Raw genomic sequence first — 24,502 nt, forward strand, 5'->3', positions numbered from 1 at the left:
TTGTTTATAAATTGTTCGTCCTGATATATGGAGCACATCACCAGTTTTATCACATTCAGGTCACTCTTATTAAGTTTTCTTTATAGATGATTTCATCAAATATTCCTAGATTATCCTATTAAAGGAAATAACAATTATTTCATTAAATATTCCAAGATTTCATTAAATTCCGAATTGGGTCCGGCCCATCTCCAGTGAACCGCCGGTCCGGGTCAAAACAAGCCGAACCGGTCCTTCTCCAGGCATATAAAAGCTCGCTACGACATCGCTAGTTCTTTCTACGAGTTAGGACTCGAGAAGATTAGGGTTTCGAGGGCGCCGCAGCAGCCATGGTGGAGAAGGGAGCCAAGGGCCGAAAAGAAGAGGTCGTCACCAGGGAATACACCATCAACCTGCACAAGCGTCTCCATGGATGGTAGCTTTCACTTCTCTCCGAGATTCTTTATCCTGGGTTGATGACAGATCCTTGCTATAATGTGCGAGGATGGATCTCGTACGATTTTCTTCTATTTCTGATTATCTTAATCGTGGGTTTTGGTATGATTCTTGTAATCTCTAACATAGCGGCTCTGATAGTCTCGATCGTGGATTGGTGAAGAACGTCGCTTTTATGTGCAAATCTCCGAAAATTGTATCCATAGATACTCATTTTCTCTCTATTCGCTAATATTATCCATGGATTAATGTAACATTGTTGCATATTTTGAAAGATAGATCTCACAAGTGGCGATACCATTTGTTGTATAATCATTCTCTACGATTTTCTATAGCGTGGGTTGGTGAATAATTCGCCTATACTCTCTACTGGTGAATCTCAATAGAGCGCCTCCATTGACGTTTCAGAGAAAAACTTTGTTTTTGACGTGTGAATCTCGTCAAAGCGTCACCATTTATGCATTTCACCATCTTCGATTCACTTAATAGAAGTAAATTTGAATCTGTAAACCTCCAAGTTGCCTCTCAATGAATGAATTTTTCCCTTTCTGCCAGTCTGATTCATGGAATAGATAGAAATCGTTTTTATTTACTGGAAATATCCGTACGGTAACTCCATGTTTAGTATTTCCTCTCCCCCCTGTGACATTGTTTCTTGTTCATTAATCTAAATCCCAAACATTGCGTATCTTTGAATTTTGCTTGCCCTGTCTGGTGATTTTAATTATGGATTAGTTAAACTTATTCTGATTTTTTTATGGGTTTTGCTTCTGTAGCACCTTCAAGAAGAAGGCCCCGAAGGCCATCAAGGAGATTAGGAAGTTTGCACAGAAGGCGATGGGGACTACAGATGTGAGAGTCGACGTTAAGCTGAACAAGCAGATCTGGAGCCGTGGTATTCGGAGTGTTCCCAGGCGCGTACGTGTCCGCATCTCGCGCAAGCGCAACGACGACGAAGACGCCAAGGAGGAGCTCTACTCTCTCGTCACCGTCGCCGACGTCCCACCGGAGGGCCTCAAGGGGCTGGGCACGAAGGTCGTCGACGACGAAACCGATTAGGGTACTCTGTTTCCTTCACTATCATCATCATCATCATCATATCATTATCCTCTTCAGTGTCTACTGCTTAATTTTTGACCTGTTAAGACAAAAACCTTTCTTTTTTTCTTTGAGGAGATCGTTATTTGCATTGTGGGTTGTTGGGATTTTTTTAATTTTGCTATTGTATCACAATGCATAGCAGTTCTGAGAGATTGGGCCATTGTTGGTTAGAATTTTCATTTTCTGTTATAGGATCATAATGCATTGCGGTTCTGAGAGATTGGGGCTATCAAAATTTGCAGCAGTTCCTTTCCTAAAAGAATTGCTGTTGGGTTTTTGCTTCAATTCTATTTTCCTTTAATTTGATGGCCACCTCAGTCAAATGGGTTTAATATAGGTTTTTGAGACTGGGTCATTTAAATCTTAAAGTAATTAATGATCAGGTTATATAGAATTTTTATAACAGCTCATTATCGGGTTCCATTTGTTATATAATTTCAATGATCCTTCAACTATCATTTCAGAGCAATGCGATAAAGGCATAATTCTATAGAACCCGGTAACATTTTATATCGTTTCTTAGAGATTGGGTTACTCAAATTTAAAATAAGTAGAAAGTAGGTTCAATATTCTGTGTCGTTTGATTATTTGTGAGATTTTCCCTGTTTTGCTTAACTTAGTTCAATTTGACAGTATCAATGTAAGATTTATTTGCTACGTACGACTGATGTATGTCGGTTGATTCTCGAACATTAACAGACTTAAAAACAACATTTTGGTGTTAAAATTATACAGGAAAATTAGAATTCCTTGTTTCTAAGCCATCCCCCTGCATTTAGAATCAATATTTAGACAGACTAAGATTAAGATGAGAGTATGCTTGTCAGAGTGAAAGAATGAGATAGCAATTAGAAAATCAAAGAGAAAGAGTGCGAATAAGAGGGGTATACAACAAGCGATCAGAAACCATCTATGCCTTAATATATATTAGTCTTTCCCAAGCATTTAAAAACATTGTTTTAGACAGAGAGTAAGATTTAGACGAGAATATGCGTGGGAGAATGAAAGAATGAGATAGAAATGAGGAAATCAAAGAGAAATAGAGTGCGAGTAAGATGGGTAGATTAAAAGTGATCAGAAAACACATTCTGCATATATATTAACTCCTTCCAAGGGAAATTTCCCCTTTTCTAGTATTCAACAGATTCTGTGAGATTTTTTAAACACAGTTCCAAGAATGATAGCGAAAATCTATATTTATATTCAATCATTAATTTATACAACTGTTTATTATCAGGAGACCTTAACAGAGAAGACCAATTTTCTCGCGTACTGGATGGATTGATTTTTTTCTAGCATTCAACATATTTCGGAGGAAACTATATCAATGATGCATTTTTGGTTTCCAGATAGAGAGCAAAAAATATATTTAAAATAATTAAACGATGAACAAGTTTAATAAATGGTATATTTACTTTTAATATATAAAACTGTTTCATTGATATATTTATTTTTAATCATTAATTTACAAAACTGATTTATATCAGGAACCCTGAACAGAGAAGACCAAGTTTGACCCGTACTGGATGGGTTGTTTTTTTTTCTAGCATTCAAAATATTTCGGAGGAAACTATATCAATGATGCATTTTTGGTTTCCAGATAGAGAGGAGAGAGCAAAAAATATATTTAAAATAATTAAACGATGAACATGATTAATTCCTGAAGGGTAAATTCAAGTGAGCCAAAATACAGCTCACGAGGTCGAGGACCTCATCGCATCATGATTCCTTCAAGTTATAAACAGATATGAATAGAGCTTAATGGTTCTTCACATGTACCTTTGGGTGGTTACTTGCGTTGTCGGGTAACCGTCTTAAATCAGCTTTCAAAAAAAAAAATTTACAAGAGCATGTTATATGAAGATCCTCTGGATCATATAATCAGGATCAATTTTATTTAACCAAGATAAATAATCTCCAACATTGCCGCGAATAAATCCATCCTAAGATTCATTCATTATTACATGAGTTATTTTTGCCTCTTCCAGCGTTCAATGAACATTGATGACCAGATATAGACAGGGAAACTATCATTTTTAATATTAGATCATGAACATGTTTAGTTTCAAAAGGGTAGCTTAAATTGCTCCAGATGGAGAAAAGGTAAATCAGAAATCAATAGTAATAAATACACGGACTTTCCAATAAATACCCAATAACAAAAACCTGTATACATGGATCTCCCAAGGATTTGCAAGGGCTTCTGGAGTTCTTCAGTTTCAAAAGGAATTCTTAGCTCCTCTTCCACTTGCTAACAAGAAACTACCAATAAAATAGTAGACTATGAACATGTTTCATTTAAACAGGAGAAAAAGAAATCAGAAATCAATGATAATAATAAACACCCATATGTAAACAAAAACCTGTATAAATGGACTTTCCAAGGATCAGTGGCTAGGATTTGCGAGGGCTTCTGGAGTTCTTCAGTTTCATGAGGAGTTTCTGGCGCTCACCTTCCACTTCAGCCAGTTGCAAACTCAATTGCGAGAACCGGCTGTGCATGTCGTTGAGCTCTGATTCCATGGCGGCGTGCCGGCCCTTAGCGTTGAGTACGTCCCCGATTAGCTCGTTGATGTCTCTGAAGCTCCTGAGCACGGCCACGTCGTCGCCGGGGGGGCGAGCAAATGAGCTGCCCATTGGGAGATAATGAAGTTCACAAACAAATTTGGATTATTAGATGCCATTCAAACAAAAAAAATATTCCTGTTTTCTCCTTCTCTTTCTCTGAATTGTTTCTCTCTCTCTCTCACCCACCTCTTTTTCTTTCTCTCTCTTACCCGTTATATTGCATTTTCTCTCTCACACTCATGCCCTCTCTATAGATTTCTTTCTCTCTCTTACCCGTTATATTGCATTTTCTCTCTCACACTCATGCCCTCTCTATAGATTTCTTTCTCTCTCTCTCTATCTCTTTCTCTATTTATCTGGTCTATTCTCTCTCTCAAATACACACTCTGCTTCTCTCTCACCCTCTCTATGGCTTCCTTTTTCTCTCTTACACTCTTTTTCTTTCTCTCACTTGTCCTTGAATTCTCATCATAATACTCTCTACCTCTCTCACCAGTATAAAACTATCTCGTTTGTCTCTCATATATCACTCTCTCTCTCTCTCCCTCTCTCTTTCTCTCTCTGTTTGTCTCTCTCTCTCTTTCTCTGTTTCTCTCTTTCTTTCTCTCTCTCTCTCTCTTTCTCTTTCTCTCTCTCTCTGTTTCTCTCTCTCTCTCTGTTTTTCTCTTTCTCTCTCTCTCTCTATTCCTCTCTCTCTCTCTTTCTCCCTCTGTTTCTCTCTCTCTGTTTCTCTCTCTTCTTTCTTCTGGTGTATTAAGATGAGTAACTTGAGTGTAGAATACGTACCTTTGGAAGGCAGAGTCCGGCTTCTTCGCCTGCAATGCTTCTGCTAGCTCGAGCTCCAAGGCAAGAACTCTTTCCAATGCACTGCCACTACTACACGGAGGATCTTGTAATGAGGGAAATAGCGTGCCCAAATTCCGATTCGCCTGAAAATCACAAACAGAGAGAGAAACGAATTAATCGCCACTAAATTATTTAACTTTCCATTTTTTTTAGCCAAAAAATGCTCTCACCATTTCGAGCTGGAGAAATTTCTTCTCCAACCCCCGAAGGGATGGATCAAGCAGTTCTTGCCCTACTTCAGACAGCGGGGATTCGAGGTTCTCGTTTTTAATCCTATCTAGCTGCGAATTGGGAGAAGATATCAGACGAAAATCAAAGCTATTTTTGATATTCAAAGAGTTTTTTTTAATTTTGAACATACCTCCTCCTTCAGGCGTTTGATCCCAGCCTTGAGATTCTCTTGCTCTCTTCTTTGATCTTCTATGTCAACAGCGTAATCTGTATTTTCTGAAGGAAAGTTTCCGTTCGCTGGTATTTTTAGAGACAGTAACCAATCCTGTTGATGATAACAGGATAACATGATTAAATGATAATAACATGATTAAATGATGATAACCTCTCTTGGAATTCAAATGATGACAATGACAATGATGATAACCTCTTTTGGAAACTGGACGACAATGACAATGATGATTGGTCGACCGATGTATGATAGTGACAATGACAATGGAGACTCTTGGAAAACGGTTAACAATGACAATGAAGATTTGCCATGTCATCACCAGGAAATAAGGAAAGATTTCTTTGACAAATGATGGCGATGATGATGAAAAAATTTAACAGAACTGGATTAGGATGACGTGCTGATTAAATGATCTACCTCTCTTGGAAACCTGCGTAAACAAAGACAATGAAGATTTCTCATCATTAAGTGAAAATTGAGCAGAAACATGGAGTACGGAGATTTTCCTTGTCAAATGATGATGATGATGATAATGACAATGAAAATTTTAACAGATGATGACGGCTCTTGGAGACCGGATAATGATGACGACATGATTAAATGATCTATCTTTGCTTAGGAACTGATGTATGGCAATGACTATGATGAGACATCACTTGAAAACCAGATGATGATAACGATTAGTCATCTAGCAATCAATGATGGCAATGATGACGATAATGAAGATAAAAATGAAGATTTGTCATCTTTAAGGCCAAACTCAGAAAAAATCAAGCAAAGAGAAATTTCCACAGGAATGAAATTTGGAGAGTTTCTCCTCGACATTATTACCTCTGAAGGTTTTTCTTTCGAATGAGAAACCAAGCAGGTACGACCACTGATCGAAACATCCAAATCATTTCTCTGTAAAGCTGTTGCTTCTTCTTCAGAAATATCAACAGTGGGTGCCTTTCTGGGTTCATCTTCACCACAAACTGGTTTTCTGAGTTCCGAGGTCAACTGTTCGAGATGCCTTTGCACTGACTCAAGTTCAGCTCTCAGTTTTTCAACCTCCTGATTACGTTCCCTCAGAGAAGACTCCATCTTCAATCTTTCCTCCTCCCAACATTCGGCATTGATGGCAGAGCACTCCAGCTCCGTCCTAATCTCGTCATATGCCTTGACAAGCTCGCACCTATCTGTTTCCAGTTCTGAGATCCTGGACAGAAGTTCCTCATTTACTCTGGCTTGAGATGCTTCACTCTTTTTCCTCAGCTCAACCTCATCAACAGCATTCTGCAGCTTCAGCAACAAGTCCTCTTCATGTTTCTTGGAGATATCCAACTGAAGTTGCAGATCATGAACCCTAGATTCAAATTTTTCTCTAATAAAAGCAACTCTGAGCGACTCGGCCGCCACACTGCTCTCTTTTTTCTCTTTTATTTGCTTTGACAGGAGGATGGACAGGTTCTTATATTCTTCCGTCTTCAGATTCAGCTCGGAAAGCTTATCCAAGAGGGCTTTAGTCTCCTCCTGCAAAAGAAATATCTGTTCACATTGCTCAATTAACGTGGACTGTAGGACTGTCCCTACGATTGCGTGTTCTTCCTTCGAAGACCATATGCTTTCCATCTCTTCAAATTCCCGTAGTAATTTAAATGCCTCCACCTCCTTTTGAAGATCTTTATTTCTCCCTTCATTTCGAATTATCTGGTCTAAGAGTTCCTGGATATTTTTCTGATATTGAGTTTTCAAAAAAGTGGCTTCGATAATGGCAGATAATGCGAGTTCTTGCATTTCAGAATTTTCTAATTTTATGTCTGCGATTACTCTCTCTAGAAGGATTAACTGCTCTTGTTTTTCATCCAACCGAGATGTAACTGCAGAAAGTGCAGACCTAAGCTCCATTGCAATCTCCTGTTGATCCTCCATTTTCATTAATCTCTTCTTGAGATCTTTCAATTCTGCTTCGTCTTTTTTAAAGGCTTCAATATATTGATCTTTTTCATTCAAAAGGGACAAAAGCTCGGAAGCTTCTCTCTCTATATCTTCTTTTTCTGATTTTAAATTTAGAACTTGCTGCCGAAAACAGGTTAACCCATTTTTCTCATCTTTTTTGGATGGCAGTTGCTCCTGTAGCTCAGAAATGGTGGAATCCATTTGGAATCTAAAATCTCTTTCTGACATCAGCTGAGACTGTAGATTTGATATTTCAGAGTCCAGTTCATTTATTCTTTCTGTGCTGCTTATCAACAGTTTGTCAACAGTGGATTTCTCTGTTTCTAGAGTCAGCATCTGTTGTCTGAGATTTTCCAGCAAAACCATTTCGTTACTAAAATACACCACTTGCGCCTGTGTCTCTTTCAGAAGAGATGTCAAATCAGAAACTGTTCCTTCCAAGTTCCCCCTGGTCTCCCTTTCTGACTGTAACTCATCCCTCAGACATCCCAATTTCTCCCTGGCTTTGCATAATTCAGTGTCAAGATAAACAATCTGGAACTGCAAGTTGGATATTTGGGCCTCCTGTTTTTCAGACGAAGATTTCTTAGATTCCAGATCAATGATTTGTCGTTTGAGATGAGCCAATTCAGAATTCAACCCATCCAATGACAAAATCTGAGACATAAGATCAGCTATTTGATCTTCCAGTGCCCTACTATGAAGCTTTGCGTTCTGCAGCTCATCACTCCTAGATCTCAAGGCTTCATTTACAATGCTAAGATCTTTCAAATTTTCTGCAATTTGTTTTTGCAGAGATGACATTTCACCGTCACGATCATTCAGTTTTTCCTCAAGATATTGCCGACGATTTTCTAAAGAAGAATTCTCCGATTCAAGTTCAGATAACTGCAACCCAAGATGTGAAGCCATGGTTTCATTTTCATTCAATCTTGAAGTCAGATTACTAACAGTCTCTTCTAGTTTTTTCTTTGTCGTCCTCTCTGTTTTTAGTTCATTCCTCAAATCCCGAATTTCCTTCTCCAGTAGAACTGAGGATTCCTTCGTGGAATCCAGTGAAAGCACCCAGCTTTCTTCTTCACCCTGATACTTCACAATTTTGTGCTGAGCTCTCTCTAACTCCTCTCGTATTTTTGAATTATCCCTCATCTCATCGAAAGCATCTTTAAGCTTATATTCCATAATTGTAAGCTTTGATACTAAATCTTTGTTCCGGTCAGCAAGATTTTGTTCAGATTCAGCTTTACTTTGCAAATCCAAATGAAGTTTCTCCAATAGTAAACTAGAAACATCCAACTTCGATGTGGTCTCCTCTAGCTCTGAACTCCTTTCCTTTAAAAGAACCGTTAGAGAACAGGTCTCCTCATCTTTCTCAGTGATCTCTTTTCTGAGGTCGAGTATTTTTTTGAAAGCTTCACGTTGAAGCTGCTCAACAAGCTCAACTGTTGCACTGTAATCTCTGTTCTCAATTTCTTCAGATAGAGAATTCAATATAGAACAAAATTCAAAGTTACTTCCTTTCATCTGGCTGACGTATTGCTCCATGTTAGAGAGTACATTTCTCAACCTCTCCTCAAAAAGATCTATTTTTCTCTGGATATCATGCAGTGCTATTGACTTCTCATCAAGTTCCGCCTTCAACAAAACACATTCTTTTTCAACATGACTTTTCTGCAGGCTTTCTTCTTTTAGCATACTTTTTAAATGCGAATTTTCTTCAATATACCTCTGCTCGCAGATCTTCAAGTCATTAACCAGTCTTTCATACTTTGCTAGATTTTCTGCAATAGAAGAGTTCTGTTGGCAAGATTCCTGTAACCTAGACTCTAAAATATTTTTCTCCCCTCTCCAATCTTCAGCTTTGGCTTTGTATCTGGCGACATCCTCGTCCAAAACCCTAATACCATCAAGTGCATTCTTGAGATTGATCATCAAAGATCTCTCAGACTTTAAAAGGTCGTCCATCTTTGTCATTGTATCTTTTTCAAAAAGACTCCTTTCAAGCAGTTTTTCTTGCAGAAGTTTCACCAGAACTTCTAAATGCAAATTCAAGGCATGAAGGTCATGGAATTCTTCTTCACTCCCTGAAATTCCACCATTTTCAAAATTTCTCACAAGCATATCAGAAGCCCTAAGAGCTGAACACGGGTCCTGATGGCACTCCAAATGGTTTGATTTATCAGCAAAAATAGGAGGTTTAGGATTCTCACAGGACAACAACTTTGGCGCTTCTTCTAGGATTTGCTTTGCAAGGTTCTCATTCGTCTCAAACATAGACAATACCTGAGCTGAAAGCGACTCGAGATCCTTCTGCAGCTGGTCAACAACAGTTGATTGCGTGCGACGAACTCGCTTGAGCATAGACTCAGAGGCTATCACTCTTTCCTCTAGTTCTTTGTTAATGGCCTCAAGACGCTGCTTTTCTTCGGAGAATTTAACAATTTTCTCTTTCGTACTGCACTGAATTTTCTTAATTTCATCCTGAAGGACCAAGATAGTAGAGAGAGAAGATGAGTGAGCTGATTTGATTCGTTCCAACTCACTCAGTGTTTGTCCATTCCTCTCCTCCAGCTCTACAATGAGAGCATCGTACCGTACAATTTTCTTATTGATGGTTCTAGTTAGAGTCTCTTGCTTGGCCTTGGAATCTTCAAGCTGCGTAAGGAGCTGACATATTCTTTCATTCATAATTTTCTTGTTTTCAAGTTCCTGGTCAAGAAGGCTCTGTAATGGATTAGCCAGGTTTACACCAACTGCTAGACCTGGATCCAAGCGCAAAGAGTTAAGGATACATTGCCTAAGGTTCTGAAGAACAAAGTCAAGGTCCTCAAAATCTGGAGGTATGTCACCATTTTCCTTGCTTCTGACTTTGCTTCGAAGAATTTCGATCTTTCTCTCCAACAGTGTGAATCCCTCCAAGATCTGTGGCTGGTATTCATGAAAGCTGTTGGGAATGTGCGAAAGTTCTGTTCTTCGTCCACTTAAATGAAGCATTGGCTTGTAATGTCGTAGCACCTCTAACTCATCTTTCAGTGTTGAACACTCAGATTTCAGAACAGGGACCTCCTCAAAAAAGGCTTCCCCTGATTCATTAGCAAATTGCTTAGAGGAGTTGACTTCCATGGATGATTCTACCATCTCGTCATTGAGCAAATTTACCTGACTATCCTTAGAAAAGTATGAGCTCCATCCATGAGCTAGATGAGGGTTTGAGGATCCACCGTGATTATTATGGATTTGGTCTCCCGGATTGCCTTCAATGGTATTTGTTGCAGCACCACTGCTGTTTGTGCTAGAAATTTCAACCCTCTCAGCATACAAGCCATCGGAAGTGACCGAAGAATTGTAGATTCCTTGGCCAGAATCTTCTGTCTCATCTGAGTAGTAAAGCTCCCCAGATTCTTGCGTTAATCTCACTTGCGTATTTACCTGCATTATTTCAAGGAATCTGATAAGTTCTATGACAAGAAATACATCAGAAGAAGTAAACATAAGGCAGGTCGGCGCCTAGTTGACTAGAGGCGTTGACCCAAGGGGACCAAATAAAGTGGGAGGACTTGCCGCCTATAAATAAAAGGCGATCCAGGTATGGAGACTATTGCTATTTTTCTTGAAATCGACTTGGCGGTTACAGCCGAGAGGCCGAGCCAACAGGAGGGAGTTTCCGTCCTGCTGATCGGAGGGAGGAGCTCGACTCGTCGGGCCGCCCAGGGAGCTTGGAGAGCAAGCTACCAGCTGAGGATCGCGAGGGCGCCAGTCACGAGGACCTTCACGATCGGGAAGAGCATCACCGCAGGAGAGAAGCGTTGATCTATGAACACCTGTATCGATCTGCACTGACGATTGTATTGAGGAACTACCGAAACAAATTTGGAAAAGTTCATTTACTCTAATTGATACAATTGCGTTGTATCAATCTGGTATCAGAGCACAGATCCGTAGTATCAAGCCATTCCAAAATTACGAGATCGGCAAGGAGACCGAAGCCAGCGCTCGGGGAGATTGAGAAAGGTCAGTGAACAAGCGTACTACCAGGTGTTTGGCAAGCTAACTGGATCCAGATGGATGATAGCACGGACAAAGGAAAATCGAGGTGCGAGGATATACCTGTACCGGCAGAAATCTTGGCCGGCATTATGCAGCAACTTCAACTGATGAATTCCAAACTAGAGGTGAATCCAGTTGCGGCGTCCAATCCAAGCCACAAAGATGTACCAAAGTATAGCCGAGTCCAGACGCTTCAGGACTCGTCCACTGATCAAAGAAATGTCTTCCGTAAGGGAGATTTACCTTATTTCAATGGCTCAAATGCGCAGATGTGGTTAAACTGTGTTGAGAGGTTCTTTTCAGTCAACAGACTCTCCGATGACGAGAAGTTGCAGCTCGTCTCACTGCATATGGAAGGACCAGCACAGGGATTGTTCATATACACCGAGAAAAATTTTGGATTTGATAATTGGCTGGTATTTCGACATTTCTTTGAAAAAACGATACAACTTCTCAGTGAGATCACTCTGCACCCAACTTATGAATCTCAAACAGACAGGCACCGTATCAGACTATCGGTCAGAATTTGAAGACCTGGTGGCCTTCTTATCACACATACCAGCGGACGTCCAAGAAACGGCGTATCTCAAAAGGTTGAAACCTGAAGTACGCGTTGAGCTAAACAAATATAGACCATACGGCATCCAGGAAATTATGGATTATTCACTTGAAGCTGAGAATAATTTGGCCATTTTAGATGAACAGGAACACCCGGCGCCAGTTGTTCAACATGCTCCAAGAGCAACTCTCAGTAATTATCAGAGACCGGTGATTACAAGTAGAGGAGATGGTCCATCTCAAAGACACATCCCAAGAGAGGCACAAAATCCAATCAGACATGAAATGCCTCCGAAAGAAAACAGGAAGAGAATTACTCGGCTCTCCCCTGAGGAATTTTTACAAAGACGAGAAAGGGATTTATGCTACAATTGTAATGAAAGGTACACACCTGGCCATAAATGTCAGAAGAAGTTGAGCATTTATATGCTTCAAGAGATGTCGACGAAGAAGATCAACCGATAACGGAGGAAGATCTCATGCAGCTTGATGAAGGACCTCTGATAAGAGGAGAAATCATGGCAATTCAAGGATCAAAGGTGGACACAGGGCCCAGACCAGCTCCATTTAGACTCTGGGGCCGGCTTTACAACCAACGGGTGACCATTCTCATTGATGGTGGGGCCACCTTCAACTTTATTAAACCAAAAGTGATCCAACAGCTGAAGATACAAGTTCGACCATATCATAAATTCAGTATTACCTTGGGTGACGGATTTTGCCGACAGACTGAGGGAGTATGTTTGAATCTCCCAGTAGAAATTCAGGGGTTGACATTTACTCAAAATTTCATTCCATTTCCGTTGGGAAGTTGTGATATTATTCTCGGCGTTCCATGGCTGAAGACCTTGGGGTGGTTTCACTGTAACTATCACCACCTGATGCTCAAATTTTATCTGGATGGGCAGGTTCATACAATTATTTCGGACCCAGAACTGAATTCCTTGAGATTTTCAAGGTTTTATATTGATCAAGCTCATCAAGAGTGGGAAGAGTCAATGATCAACATTAACGAGGTCAAAGATCAACCAGCCTACCAGACTTATGAGGTACTTGCTCTATCTCTAGATCATTTCTTGCATTGGTTAAAAGAATGTTAACCTCATGATTTTGAGCAACCAATTACATTACCTCCGGTCCGTGATTGTGATCATCGAATACATCTTGTTCCCGGAGCTAATCCTGTCAATAAGAGACCCTACAGATACTCACACACCCACAAAAACGTACTGGAAGAGTTGGTACAAGAACTCCTGGAAACAAATATTATTCAACATTCCAACAGCTGTTTTGCAAGCCCAGCATTATTAGTCAAGAAAAAGGACGGAGGGTTTAGATTATGTATTGATTACAGAGCATTAAATCAGTTGACAGTACCTAACAGATTTCCAATCCCCATGGTAGATGAGTTACTGGAAGAGTTGCATGGAATGGCTATCTTTTCAAAAATCGATTTAAAATCCGGTTATAATCAAGGATGCATCCTAATGATATTCATAAGACGGCATTTAAAACACATCATGGCCACTTCGAATTCCAGGTTATGCCATTTGGACTATCCAATGCCCCTGCCACATTTCAAGCAATTATGTATTCGATCTTCTACCGGCATCTCCGGAAATTCGTATTAGAGTTCTTTGATGACATCCTTATATAGAGCAAAGACCTTCAACAACACGAGCAACACCTCAAGATTGTGTTTGATTTACTCTCAAATAATCAGCTTCATATCAATCCCAAGAAATGTAAATTTGGGTGCCACTTCATTGATTTTCTTGGTCATGTTATCTCATCTGAAGGCGTGTCAACAGATCCCTCCAAAATAGAAGCCATAGCCCTATGGAGAACACCAACCACTATCAAGGAATTGAGGGGATTTCTAGGACTTACTGGCTGTTATCGACGGTTCGTGTCAAATTATGAAGCCATCGCCCAACCGCTGACTACTCTTCTAAAAACGAATTCCTTTGAAAGATACATCCTTTGAAAGATTGAAACTTGCACTATCCAAGACCCTGGTGTTGAGGCTACCTAGTTTCTCGTTACCCTTTAGTATCGAGACAGATGCTTCGGATATGGCTGTGGGAGCAGTATTATTACAAGAGGGTCATCCAATAGCCTATTTCAGCAAGGCCTTTCCCAGTCCGACAAGGTACAAATCTGCATATCAGAGGGAGCTTATGGCAGTGGTGTGGGCTGTCAACAAACGGAAGCACTACCTTATGTTCAACAAATTTACTATACATACAGATCAGTTCAGCCTACGCTATTTAACCGATCAAAAGGAGGTACCCACTCAATACCACCGATGGGTATCAAAATTACTGGGTTACAATTTTGAGATACAGTATAAGGCAGGCAAGAACGCGGTAGCCGATGCATTATCCCGCTCTCAACCAGAGGTCTCAGGAGAGTGCAACTCAATTTCTATGACACATTGGTTGGACAAGCTAAAGCTTATTCAAGAAGTCAAAGATGACCCAAAGTTGGGAGAAATTTACAAGGGAGTAGAAAATGGTGAAGATCAATTTCATAACTACAGGATCCACCAAGGGTTATTACTTTACAAAGGAAGAATTATCCTACCGTCAAACTCCTCTCTGATTCCTACGATCTTACAGGAATTCCATGAATCCAATGTCGGAGGACATGGCGGTTTTCATAGAACCCTTCAACGAATAGCACATCAAATTTCCTGGCCGGGTATGAGAAAGGCAATCAAGTCATATGTGAATGAATGTGCAACATGTCAGCAGCAAACATCTTCAACATTATCCCCAGCTGGGCTGCTACAACCTCTACCAATCCCCAATCAGATCTGGGAGGATATTGTAGTCTTTGAGCTTTCGGGAAATAGGATTTTGAGGTAAGAAAAACAATAACGTACTTTTCCCAATCTTTTTTTTTAATCAAAAAAAGATCCGACATACATCATATTCCCTTCCTTTTAGAAGAGTTGGACAGATTGACCGTTGGAGGAATATGACCGTTGGAACCAACGGTCATATTTCACTATGGTCGGGCCCATTTATATAACATGGGCCCAATGATACATTAACTTATTGGGCTATATGATCTAACACCCCCCTGCAAGTTGGGTATAGCTGTTGATCATGCCCAACTTGGACACCAATGCCTGGAACTGCGGACCAGGGATCCCTTTAGTGAGAATATCCGCAATCTGCTCCTGAGAAGGAATGTAGTGAGGTATAATGAAGCCCGCATCAATACTTTGTTTGATGTAGTGTCGTGCCACCCTTGCATGTTTCGTCCTCTCATGTTGAACGGGATTTTTTGCCATAGCAATTGCCGATTTGCTATCAGAGTACAGAGTCATTCCTTTGTCTGGAAACACTTTCAAGTCCTGCAAGATACCTTTAAGCCACATTCCTTCACATACTCCCTTCTTCAGTGCTCGAAGTTCAGCTTCTGCGCTTGATAATGAGACCTCCTTCTGTTTCTTGCTACGCCAAGTAACGAGGTTCCCTCCTAGGAAACTGCAATAGCCAGATGTGGACCGGCTGTCCTCAAATGATCCTGCATAGTCAGAATCCGTGTAGAGCACCACACTCGGCTCACTTCCTCTGTTAAATCGCAAGCCAAGTCCAATTGACCCGTTTAGGTAAGCTAGGATGCAATCTGCTGCATGTTGATGTGATTCCCGGGGATCATTCATGAATTGGCTAAGAGAGTTGACAGCAAAAGTAATATCTGGCCGAGTATGGTTGAGATATAGTAGTTTGCCGATGAGACGTTGGAATGAGGTTTTGTTTACTGGTGGGTCTTTCTCACTTTGTTCAGCTTTTAATTTAACATTACCATCCACTGGTGTAGCCGCGGGTCGACAATCCAACTTCCCGGTTTCCTTCAGCAAATCAAGAATATACTTATGCTGAGAAAGTACAATCCCTGTACTAGAGTAGGCCACTTCAATTCCCAAGAAATAAGTCATTAAACCGAGTGCCTTAATGTCAAAAGATAGTGAAAGATGCTTCTCCAAATTCTGAATTTCAATGTGGTCATCTCCAGTGATGATGATGTCGTCGACGTACACAATTAAGATTGCGATCTTCCCATCCTTGCCATGCTTAATAAACAATGTGTGGTCCCCCTCACTCTGGAAGAATCCCACTGCTAACATCACTGTTGAAAATCTTCCGAACCATGCTCTTGGCGATTGTTTCAGTCCATACAGGGACTTCTTGAGGTGACATACATCTCCTGAATTCTGACTCAAACAATATCCAGGAGGAGGTGCCATATACACTTCTTCTTGCAATTCTCCATGTAAGAATGCATTTTTCACATCATATTGATAGAGCTTCCAATTAAATAGTGCTGCAAGAGCTATTAAAACCCGAACTGTGTTCAGCTTTGCAACTGGGGCAAAAGTTTCGTTATAGTCAATGCCGTAAGACTGTGTATATCCTTGTGCCACCAAACGAGCTTTATGTCTGGCCACTGACCCATCTGAGTGATATTTTAAGGTGAATACCCATCGACTTCCCACTAGTTTCTTGCCCGGTGGGAGTGGGCCCATCTCCCAAGTATTATTTTTCTTAAGTGCTGCCATTTCTTCCTCCATAGCTGTCTTCCATTCTGCAGATGACATTGCTTCGGTCACATTCTTCGGAATCGACACTGTCATCAGGGCTTGAACCACCTGATTATACTCTGGAGAGAGCCGGGAGTAAGATATATAATTTCTGACCGGATATAGTTTAGCCTTCGTGCAGTTACGAACTCCTTTGCTTAAGGCGATGGACCAACCATCATTTCCTGGGTCTCCTTCTCCTGCCGGTAGTATGGTTGTAATTGAATCGTCACATGGTCTATAAGTCTCCTCCTCCTCAGAAGGACTTGGAGAGGGACTTATAGCAATGTCCTCAACATAAATTTCTGATGTGGAGGGAAAACCTCGCTGCACATTCTCATTTCCTTGCTCCAAAGACTCTAAATATGCTTCTGATCGTTCCAACTGGGCATGAAACATTCGGACTTCGTCAAACGTAACATCCGCAGTAATATAGAACCTCCTCGAGCTTGGATGATAGCATTTATAACCTTTCTGGGTTGACGAATATCCCAGAAACACACACCTTAGGGCTTGATGATCCAACTTCCCTGCATGATGAACGTGAACGTATACAACACAGCCAAACACCTTGGCTGGGAGGTTAGTTCTTAAAGATAAATGTGGAAATTCAGCAGATAAAAGATCAATGGGAGCATGATAATTTAGTGTCCTTGAAGCCGTCCTATTTATAAGGTGAGTGGCTGTCGCGACTGCTTCAGCCCAATAGTTCTTGGGACAATTCCCTTGAAACAACAGAGCCCTGGCTGAAGACATTATATGGCCAATCTTTCTTTCAGCCAGTCCATTTTGTTGAGGAGTATTCACACATGAGGACCGGTGAATTATCCCCTCTTCTTCCATGTAATTAGTTACTTTCCCACAAAAATATTCTGTGGCGTTATCTGATCTAAATGTCCGTATTTTCTTTCCAAATTGTGTATGAATCATCTCACAAAATTTTATGATAATAGGTGGAATTTCAGTCTTAGATTTCAGTAGATACACCCATGTGTATCTAGAGAAATCATCCACAAATAGGATAAACCATTTTTGATGGTAGAGTCCAAGCATGGAGCAAGGTCCCCATACATCACTATGGATACAATCAAATGCTGATTGAGTTCTGTGATCTGAAACTGGAAAAGAAGATAGTTTGTGTTTAGCAAATTGACAGCTTTCACAGTTCAAATTATCAAAAATAATCCCTTTAAACAAATCGGGATGGGAGTGTTTCAAAATGTGGAATGAGTGGTGTCCGAGTCTCTAATGCAGTAGATTGATCCGTTCTTCACTCTGGGCAGTGTAGGTGGCTTTCTGCGTTTCACCCTCCTCCAATCCATCTAGCAAGAGAAGACCTCCTCTCCTCTTAACAGATGAAATCTTCTTGCCGGTTTCCTTAAGACATAGGAAACAAGAATCTGAGTCTAATACAAATCGCCAACCAGTATCGTTTACTAACTGAATTAAGGATAACAAATTCGCTTTTAATTCAGGTACATGCAGAACGCCTTTCAGTAATTTCCCTTTGATCTCAATTGAACCTCTCCCAATCACTGCTAATACTCCACCATTTGCAGTAAAAACTTTGAGATTATTAGTTTCTAGCTCATAATGTTTAAACAGCATTCTGTGGGGTGACATATGATCTGTCGCCCCAGAGTCCAAAATCCAAGAAACATTAGTGGGTGTATTATTATTAGTAACGGTAGTGAAAGCAAATTTCTTACCTGATTGTACGAGTGAAGTAGAGCCAAACTTCTGAAGAATCTTGTTTACTTCTGACTGAATAAGTTTCTGAATTTCACCTCCGTCCTCCCCTTTCTTTGCAGTAGGTAACTCCTCTCATTCACTTGCCACATAAGCTTTCTTGTGCTGCCCTGGATTCCACGTCCCTTTCCTGATCTGTTCTTCCTTCCAGGCTAACTTTCTGCAGTCCTTTTTTAGGTGGCCTGGTTTCCTACAATAGCCACAAGTAAGTTCGGAGGAATTACCTTCCTGCGGAGTGGACTTCTGGTGCTGAGAAGAGGTGGCTGCATTGTTGATGTTGTGCCTTGGTTCCCCTTTCTTGGCCAAGTGGGCTACTGAGACAGGAGTAGACATATCACCATCCTTAGAATTCAACTTCTTCCGTCGCTCTGCCCCTTGTAGTTTAGAGATAGCTTCCGCTAAGGTAGGGAACCTCTCTCTGTGTAGCAATTGGCTTCTCAGATTTTCGTACTCTGAATTTAAGCCCATCAAAAAAATGAGGGTTCTGAACTTGGTCTCTCTGAGATAAGATGGTGAGTTCTTGTCGCCAGTAGGCCAGAGAAGATCAAGCTCCCTCCATATAGCTTTTAATTTTGCAGAGTAAGAGGAAATTGATAGATTGCCCTGTTTCAATGCTCTCTCTTGTTCTCGAAGGTCATAGACACGGTAATCGCTGTGAGTTTCTAAACACGATCTCTGAATTTCTTGCCATAAGTCTCGTACGCAGTCAATAAGCAGATTCCCCAGGTATATAGCTTTAAGGGATCTTTGGACCAACGTGATCCATTTCTGCCCATTAATGCCATTATATTTGATATCCAAATCAGGTAAAAACAACCTTGGCTGAGCAGGTGTCTCAGCTGCTTTGACAACGGTGGAGGAAGTGCTCTCGGATTCCTTCTCAGCCACCCTAGATTTTCCCATCTAGAGGTCAAAAAATAAGCACAACTTCTGCAAAATAAGCACAGCTCCTGATCTTTGGCAGTTTCTCCGTGTGACGCTTGAGGAGAGAATAAGCAAATCAAAGCTTCTCTCTTCGTCTGCACACGTTGGTGTTTGCCCCAATCACAGTTTCTGAAATCGTCGGATTCGTCGCAAATCACAGGAACTCGTCGCCGAAATCACAGGGATTTGTCGCCGAGCTCGCACGAATTCGCCGCCGCCGGAAAAAACACAGATCACAAGATCTGCGTCGCCGAAATCGCAAGTAGTCGTTGCCGAGCTTGCTGAAGTCGCCGCCGCAGAAAAAATAGAGATTCGTCGCCGAAATCGCAGGGATCCGTCGCCGAACTCGTACAGAGTCACCGTCACAGAAAAAAATCACAGATCGCAAGATCTGCGTCGCCGAAATAGCAAGGATTCGTCGCCGAGCTTGCCTGAAGTCACTGCCGCAGAGAAATAGAGAGTCGTCGCCGAAATTGTAGGGATTCGTCGCTCTGATACCATGTAGTCTTTGAGCTTTCGGGAAATAGGATTTTGAGGTAAGAAAAACAATAACGTACTTTTCCCAATCTTTTTTTTTAATCAAAAAAAGATCCGACATACATCATATTCCCTTCCTTTTTGACCGTTGGAGGAATATGACCGTTGGAACCAACGGTCATATTTCACTATGGTCGGGCCCATTTATATAACATGGGCCCAATGATACATTAACTTATTGGGCTATATGATCTAACAGATATCACCATGGATTTCATCGAAGGCTTACCCAAATCCGAAGGGTTTGATTCCATTATGGTGGTAGTAGACCACATGAGTAAATACAGTCATTATATTGCAGTCAAACACCCATACTCAGCGGCCACTATTGCTGAAATATTTGCTAAAGACATCGTCAGATTGCTTGGGATACCTAACTCCATTGTGTCTGATAGAGGGCAGCCTATTTACCAGTCATTTTTGGAAGGAACTACACCGACTGCAAGGCACTCAACTCAAATTCAGTTCCTCGTACCACCCGGAGACAGACGGCCAATCTGAAGTCACAAACAGAGGTTTAGAATGCTATTTGAGGTGTTTCGCCTCAGAACAACCAAAGAAATGGAAAAAATGGTTGCACTGGGCTGAGTATAATTACAATACTTCATATCATACATCTATCAAGACTACCCCTTTCAAGGCAGTTTACGGGCGGGATCCCCCGTCATTAATTCGTTATGGGTCGACTCCATCTCCTTTTGATTCGATAGACCAGCTATTAGTGGAAAGAGACCAGATGCTAACAACCTTAAAAATGCATCTGTCAAAGGCCCAGTCAAGAATGAAAGACCAGGCCGACAAACACAGACGAGATGAAGGGTTTCTGGAAGGCGAGGGGGTCTACTTAAAAATACGCCCATACAGAATGAAATCATTAGCCAAGAGAGCATGTGAGAAGCTGAGTCCAAGATTCTTTGGACCCTACAGAGTCATTCAAAAGATAGGACCAGTAGCCTACAAGTTAGATCTGCCCAATACTTGTAATTTGCATCCCATTTTTCATGCGTCCTTATTAAAACGAGCATTGGGATCTATACAGCAGCATGCTCAACCTTTACCTCCTTATCTGACTGATGAATATGAATGGCAGGTATATCCTGAAGAAATACTAAAGATACGACAAACTCCTAATGGAACAGAGGTCGTGGTCAAGTGGACGAAGCTTCCGGTCAATGAAGCCACTTGGGAACTAGTACATCGGTTCAGGAAATCGTTCCCAGATTTCCAGCTTGAGGACAAGCTGGATCTACAAGGGGAAGGTATTGATAAGTTCTATGACAAGAAATACGTCAGAAGAAGTAAACATAAGGCAGGTCGGCGCCTAGTTGACTAGAGGCGTTGACCCAAGGGGACCAAATAAAGTGGGAGGACTTGCCGCCTATAAATAAGAGGCGATCCAGGTATGGAGACTATTGCTATTTTTCTTGAAATCGACTTGGCGGTTACAGCCGAGAGGCCAAGCCAACAGGAGGGAGTTTCCGTCCTGCTGATCGGAGGGAGGAGCTCGACTCGTCGGGCCGCCCGGGGAGCTTGGAGAGCAAGCTACCAGCTGAGGATCGCGAGGGCGCCAGTCGCGAGGACCTTCACGATCGGGAAGAGCATCACCGCAGGAGAGAAGCGTTGATCTATGAACACCTGTATCGATCTGCACTGACGATTGTATTGAGGAACTACCGAAACAAATTTGGAAAAGTTCATTTACTCTAATTGATACAACTGCGTTGTATCAGAATCAAACGAGAGGTTCAGAATAATGAGTGGACGACCTACCATGGGTAAAGAGAACAAAGCGGCGCAATTAAAAAATGTCACATAAAATAAAAAAAATCATTTCGTTAAAACGGTGTACAGCACAGTGGCAAGAGGGCTTTCCAAACCTTACAAAATGTACCCCAAAGAAAGGTGTTGAAAAGTCTGCAACTAGTTTTTACTTAGATTCGGATTAGCCGACATTGGAGACACATAAACAAAAACCATTTTGGTAAATCTGGATATAATCCAATCTCTCTTGTGTTTTCAAAATTATATGAAATTTTTTTGGTAATTGTTTTTAAATTTTAAAATATCAGAGAGATGCTGATGCATGTAGGGTTACTTGGGAAAAAGAGAGGCATGATGACTATCACACATGACAGGCTTCAAACACAGGATCCATAAACCTAACAGGAGTAAGTTTACAAGGTTGACGATTAAAGAGATGATAACATGAGCTAGATCAAAAACTATCATCGAGACTTGTTATACCAGCACTATTTTTCAGTGTTTTCCTTTTTCAACCGATTTCAGAAGAGATGAATGGAATAAATCTATGGAAAAAAAGAAATTAGAAATATTCAACGAAATCTTACCACTGTATCCATGATCTTGTTGGAAGAATCTCCAACTTCTCTCACAGGCTCATGACATGGATTTGAGATTTGATGAAAAGATTTCTCCCTGATTTCCCTCTGAACCTCAAATTCTCTGACAATGAAAACTTACTGAATGAAAATTGGTCCCTGTACTATTAGGAGAAGCAAAAATAATAGCATTAATCATTGTACCTGAACCCAGTCTTAGAAGTTAGTAGCTGGATTGAAACCTGAAAATCCAACGATGGAGACATGAATTCATATTTGATTACTCGATGATTTTTTTTTTTGAATTAATTGATTACTCAATGATGCCTAATATTTTTAATATTCTCAAGATTCATTTGCCACGCCTAATGAAATTAAACCATTATTTCACTTTATGAATTCACAAAGAGTTAGAGACTCCAGGTCTCACATGCAGTATTGTCCCGAATTTGCATCCCTCAAGGGGTAATGTGGCGGAGACAGGCTTCAGAGCATCAGCATAGTCTGATAGATTTATGTAAGCTTCTCCAAGACAACTTGACCTAGAAGTGCCCTAAATTTAGCATCCAGTAGCGATTATTTTTAAGGAATAAAATTGATTATATGGCTCAAAAGAAAAACAATAAGAAAAATGACCTAGCAAGAAAAAAATACCATTGCCACAACAAGCTTGTATAATTTGTCTTCATATTTCTTTGCAATTGTGTCCTGGATAAGTCTCGTAGTTTCGTAAATGGGATCTGCCCACTTGCAAGCCCCATTCCTCACATTTGCTTTGTTCGTCTTGGCAGTTACTCTTCCTACATCTTCAGGTATGAAAGACAGGAATAATTTGTCCCAACCCGTTAGTGGTACCTGCCCGGAGTAAAAAGATATCTATGATCATAGAATAAAAAATAAAAATATCTATGAGGAAAATAAAAATATCAACGAATAAATTGACCCAGTGGAGATTGCCTTATATTTAGAGATATCAAATACTGATATTTGTTGAGGAAACGATAGAGACAGCTAGTTGGATTGATCTACAGTTTGAAGAGCCTGATAAAAGGAAATAATAACAGAGCCACCGGTTCATCTTCCATTAATTACTCGAGAAGTGAACTATAGCTTCAAACAGTGACGTCACCACAAATATAAATTTCAGGAATAACTCAAAAACTAGAGATATCAAATAAGGAAAATTCACCGCAAAGTAAGAAAATAGAAAAAGGGAATCACCTCCGAACGAAGAAGAAGAGATGTAGAAAAGAAAAAAAGGAAAATTTACAGAAAACGGATTTTAAGAGAAGTAGCTTACATGAGTGGCGTGAAATTGAAGCCGGAAAACAACTTTAATCTTTGTCTTCTCTAACTTCCACTTGGGAATGCGCGACATTGCTTCCCTCGACAAGAAATCTTCAGCTTCTTTCGATCTCTGTCATCGATCAGGGCCAAGGAGCTTTAATCCCTGACGAACACCAGCCACGAAGATGCTTGAAAAAACATAGAAATAGAAGCAGCACAAACGATCAAAAAAGATCGCAATAATAACAAATAGATCGACGATCTACCTTCAACCTCTAATAATTAACAGAATTCCAAACCTCTTGCGGATAGTTAAGAGTAAAAAACTCGTTACTTTGGTCTGCAGTTTGAAAAGCCGAAAACTGATAGTATCAAGTATTCAGTATTTATGCTTCGAAAAACATTGTCGATTGTAAATTATAGCTTCAAACAATGTAGTTTAATCCCCAACGAACACCAGAAACGAAGATGCTTGAAAAAACTTCAAAACCTTAGCAACACAAAAGGTCAACAAATCCTCAATAAGAACAAACAGAACGATGATCTGCCTTAAAACTCTGATAATTTTCAGAATTCCAAACCTCTTGTGGATGGTAAGAGTCGAAAAACCACTTACATCGATTCACCGTCCGTGGCGGCAGATCCAGACGAGAACCTCCGCCACAAAATGCCAAACAGATCTTCATCGGCGGAAAAACAAATAAGTAAACAAGAGATCAAATCGACGACAAACAAAGGATGAAGAAGACCGGCGAACACCGAACTGTAGATAAGTAGAGATCTGAGTCTGACGTAGGCGGAGAGAAACCGAAGAGATCGACGAGATCGCTGACCGCAGTGCAAGCAAGTTCTCAATCTCTCCCTCTCTTTCTCTTTCTCTCTCTTTCTCTCTGTGTGTTTTGTGAAGGTAGCGGACTTCCCTCTCTCTTTCTCTCTCTTCGGGCACTCCACTGGTCCACCACAGTCAACTCGAGGAAGACGAAGAAGAAAAAGCAGAAGAGAGAGAGAGAGAGAGAGAGAGAGAAAGAGATAATACAGAGAGAAAGAGAGAATAGAGAGAGGAAGATGAGAGAGAAAGCGAATAGAGAGAGAAAGAGGAGAGAGAAACCAGAGAGAAGATAGAGAAACGAGAGAGAAGAGGAGAAAAAGAAAGGAAAGGAGAGAGAAAGGAAGAGA

The 24,502-nt window shown here is 40.7% G+C and overlaps 2 protein-coding genes across 6 annotated transcripts; one reads left to right on the plus strand and one right to left on the minus strand.

The window, feature by feature from the left end:
* The first annotated feature begins 255 nt into the window (after positions 1-255).
* LOC144713722 (large ribosomal subunit protein eL31) lies at positions 256-1,624 on the plus strand. Its single transcript, XM_078588392.1, has 2 exons — positions 256-415; positions 1,212-1,624. The coding sequence occupies exons 1-2, from the start codon at positions 330-332 to the stop codon at positions 1,492-1,494; spliced, it is 369 nt and encodes a 122-aa protein (XP_078444518.1). The 5' UTR covers positions 256-329; the 3' UTR covers positions 1,495-1,624.
* Positions 1,625-3,594: 1,970 nt separating this feature from the next.
* On the minus strand, positions 3,595-24,231 carry LOC144714005 (sporulation-specific protein). 5 transcript variants are annotated; one of them, XM_078588739.1, is made up of 13 exons: positions 24,091-24,231; positions 23,943-24,006; positions 23,340-23,456; positions 22,694-22,894; positions 22,470-22,592; positions 22,244-22,281; positions 22,049-22,163; positions 6,185-10,720; positions 5,312-5,446; positions 5,121-5,231; positions 4,891-5,033; positions 3,900-4,165; positions 3,595-3,798 (listed from the first exon to the last, which is right to left on the minus strand). In XM_078588739.1, the coding sequence occupies exons 3-12, from the start codon at positions 23,415-23,417 to the stop codon at positions 3,931-3,933; spliced, it is 5,715 nt and encodes a 1,904-aa protein (XP_078444865.1). In that variant the 5' UTR covers positions 23,418-23,456; positions 23,943-24,006; positions 24,091-24,231; the 3' UTR covers positions 3,595-3,798; positions 3,900-3,930. The 5 variants fall into 5 exon arrangements, with proteins under 5 accessions (XP_078444865.1, XP_078444866.1, XP_078444863.1 ...); XM_078588740.1 differs by having other exon boundaries at positions 22,470-22,581; positions 23,340-23,489; XM_078588737.1 differs by having other exon boundaries at positions 23,340-23,489.
* Between the last annotated feature and the right edge of the window lie 271 nt (positions 24,232-24,502).

Source organism: Wolffia australiana, chromosome 16 (assembly GCF_029677425.1).
Source record: "Wolffia australiana isolate 7733 chromosome 16, ASM2967742v1".
Lineage (NCBI taxonomy): Eukaryota > Viridiplantae > Streptophyta > Magnoliopsida > Alismatales > Araceae > Wolffia > Wolffia australiana.

Bases quoted from the DNA above. Each gene is read 5' to 3' on its own strand.
- LOC144713722 (XM_078588392.1), top strand. From the start codon at position 330: ATGGTGGAGAAGGGAGCCAAGGGCCGAAAAGAAGAGGTCGTCACCAGG. The intron at 416-1,211 runs GTAGCTTTCACT...TTGCTTCTGTAG, and splicing joins CACAAGCGTCTCCATGGATG to CACCTTCAAGAAGAAGGCCC.
- LOC144714005 (XM_078588739.1), bottom strand. From the start codon at position 23,417: ATGTCGCGCATTCCCAAGTGGAAGTTAGAGAAGACAAAGATTAAAGTT. The intron at 5,034-5,120 runs GTGAGAGCATTT...TGTGATTTTCAG, and splicing joins AATTTCTCCAGCTCGAAATG to GCGAATCGGAATTTGGGCAC. The intron at 4,166-4,890 runs GTACGTATTCTA...CCCAATGGGCAG, and splicing joins CCGGACTCTGCCTTCCAAAG to CTCATTTGCTCGCCCCCCCG.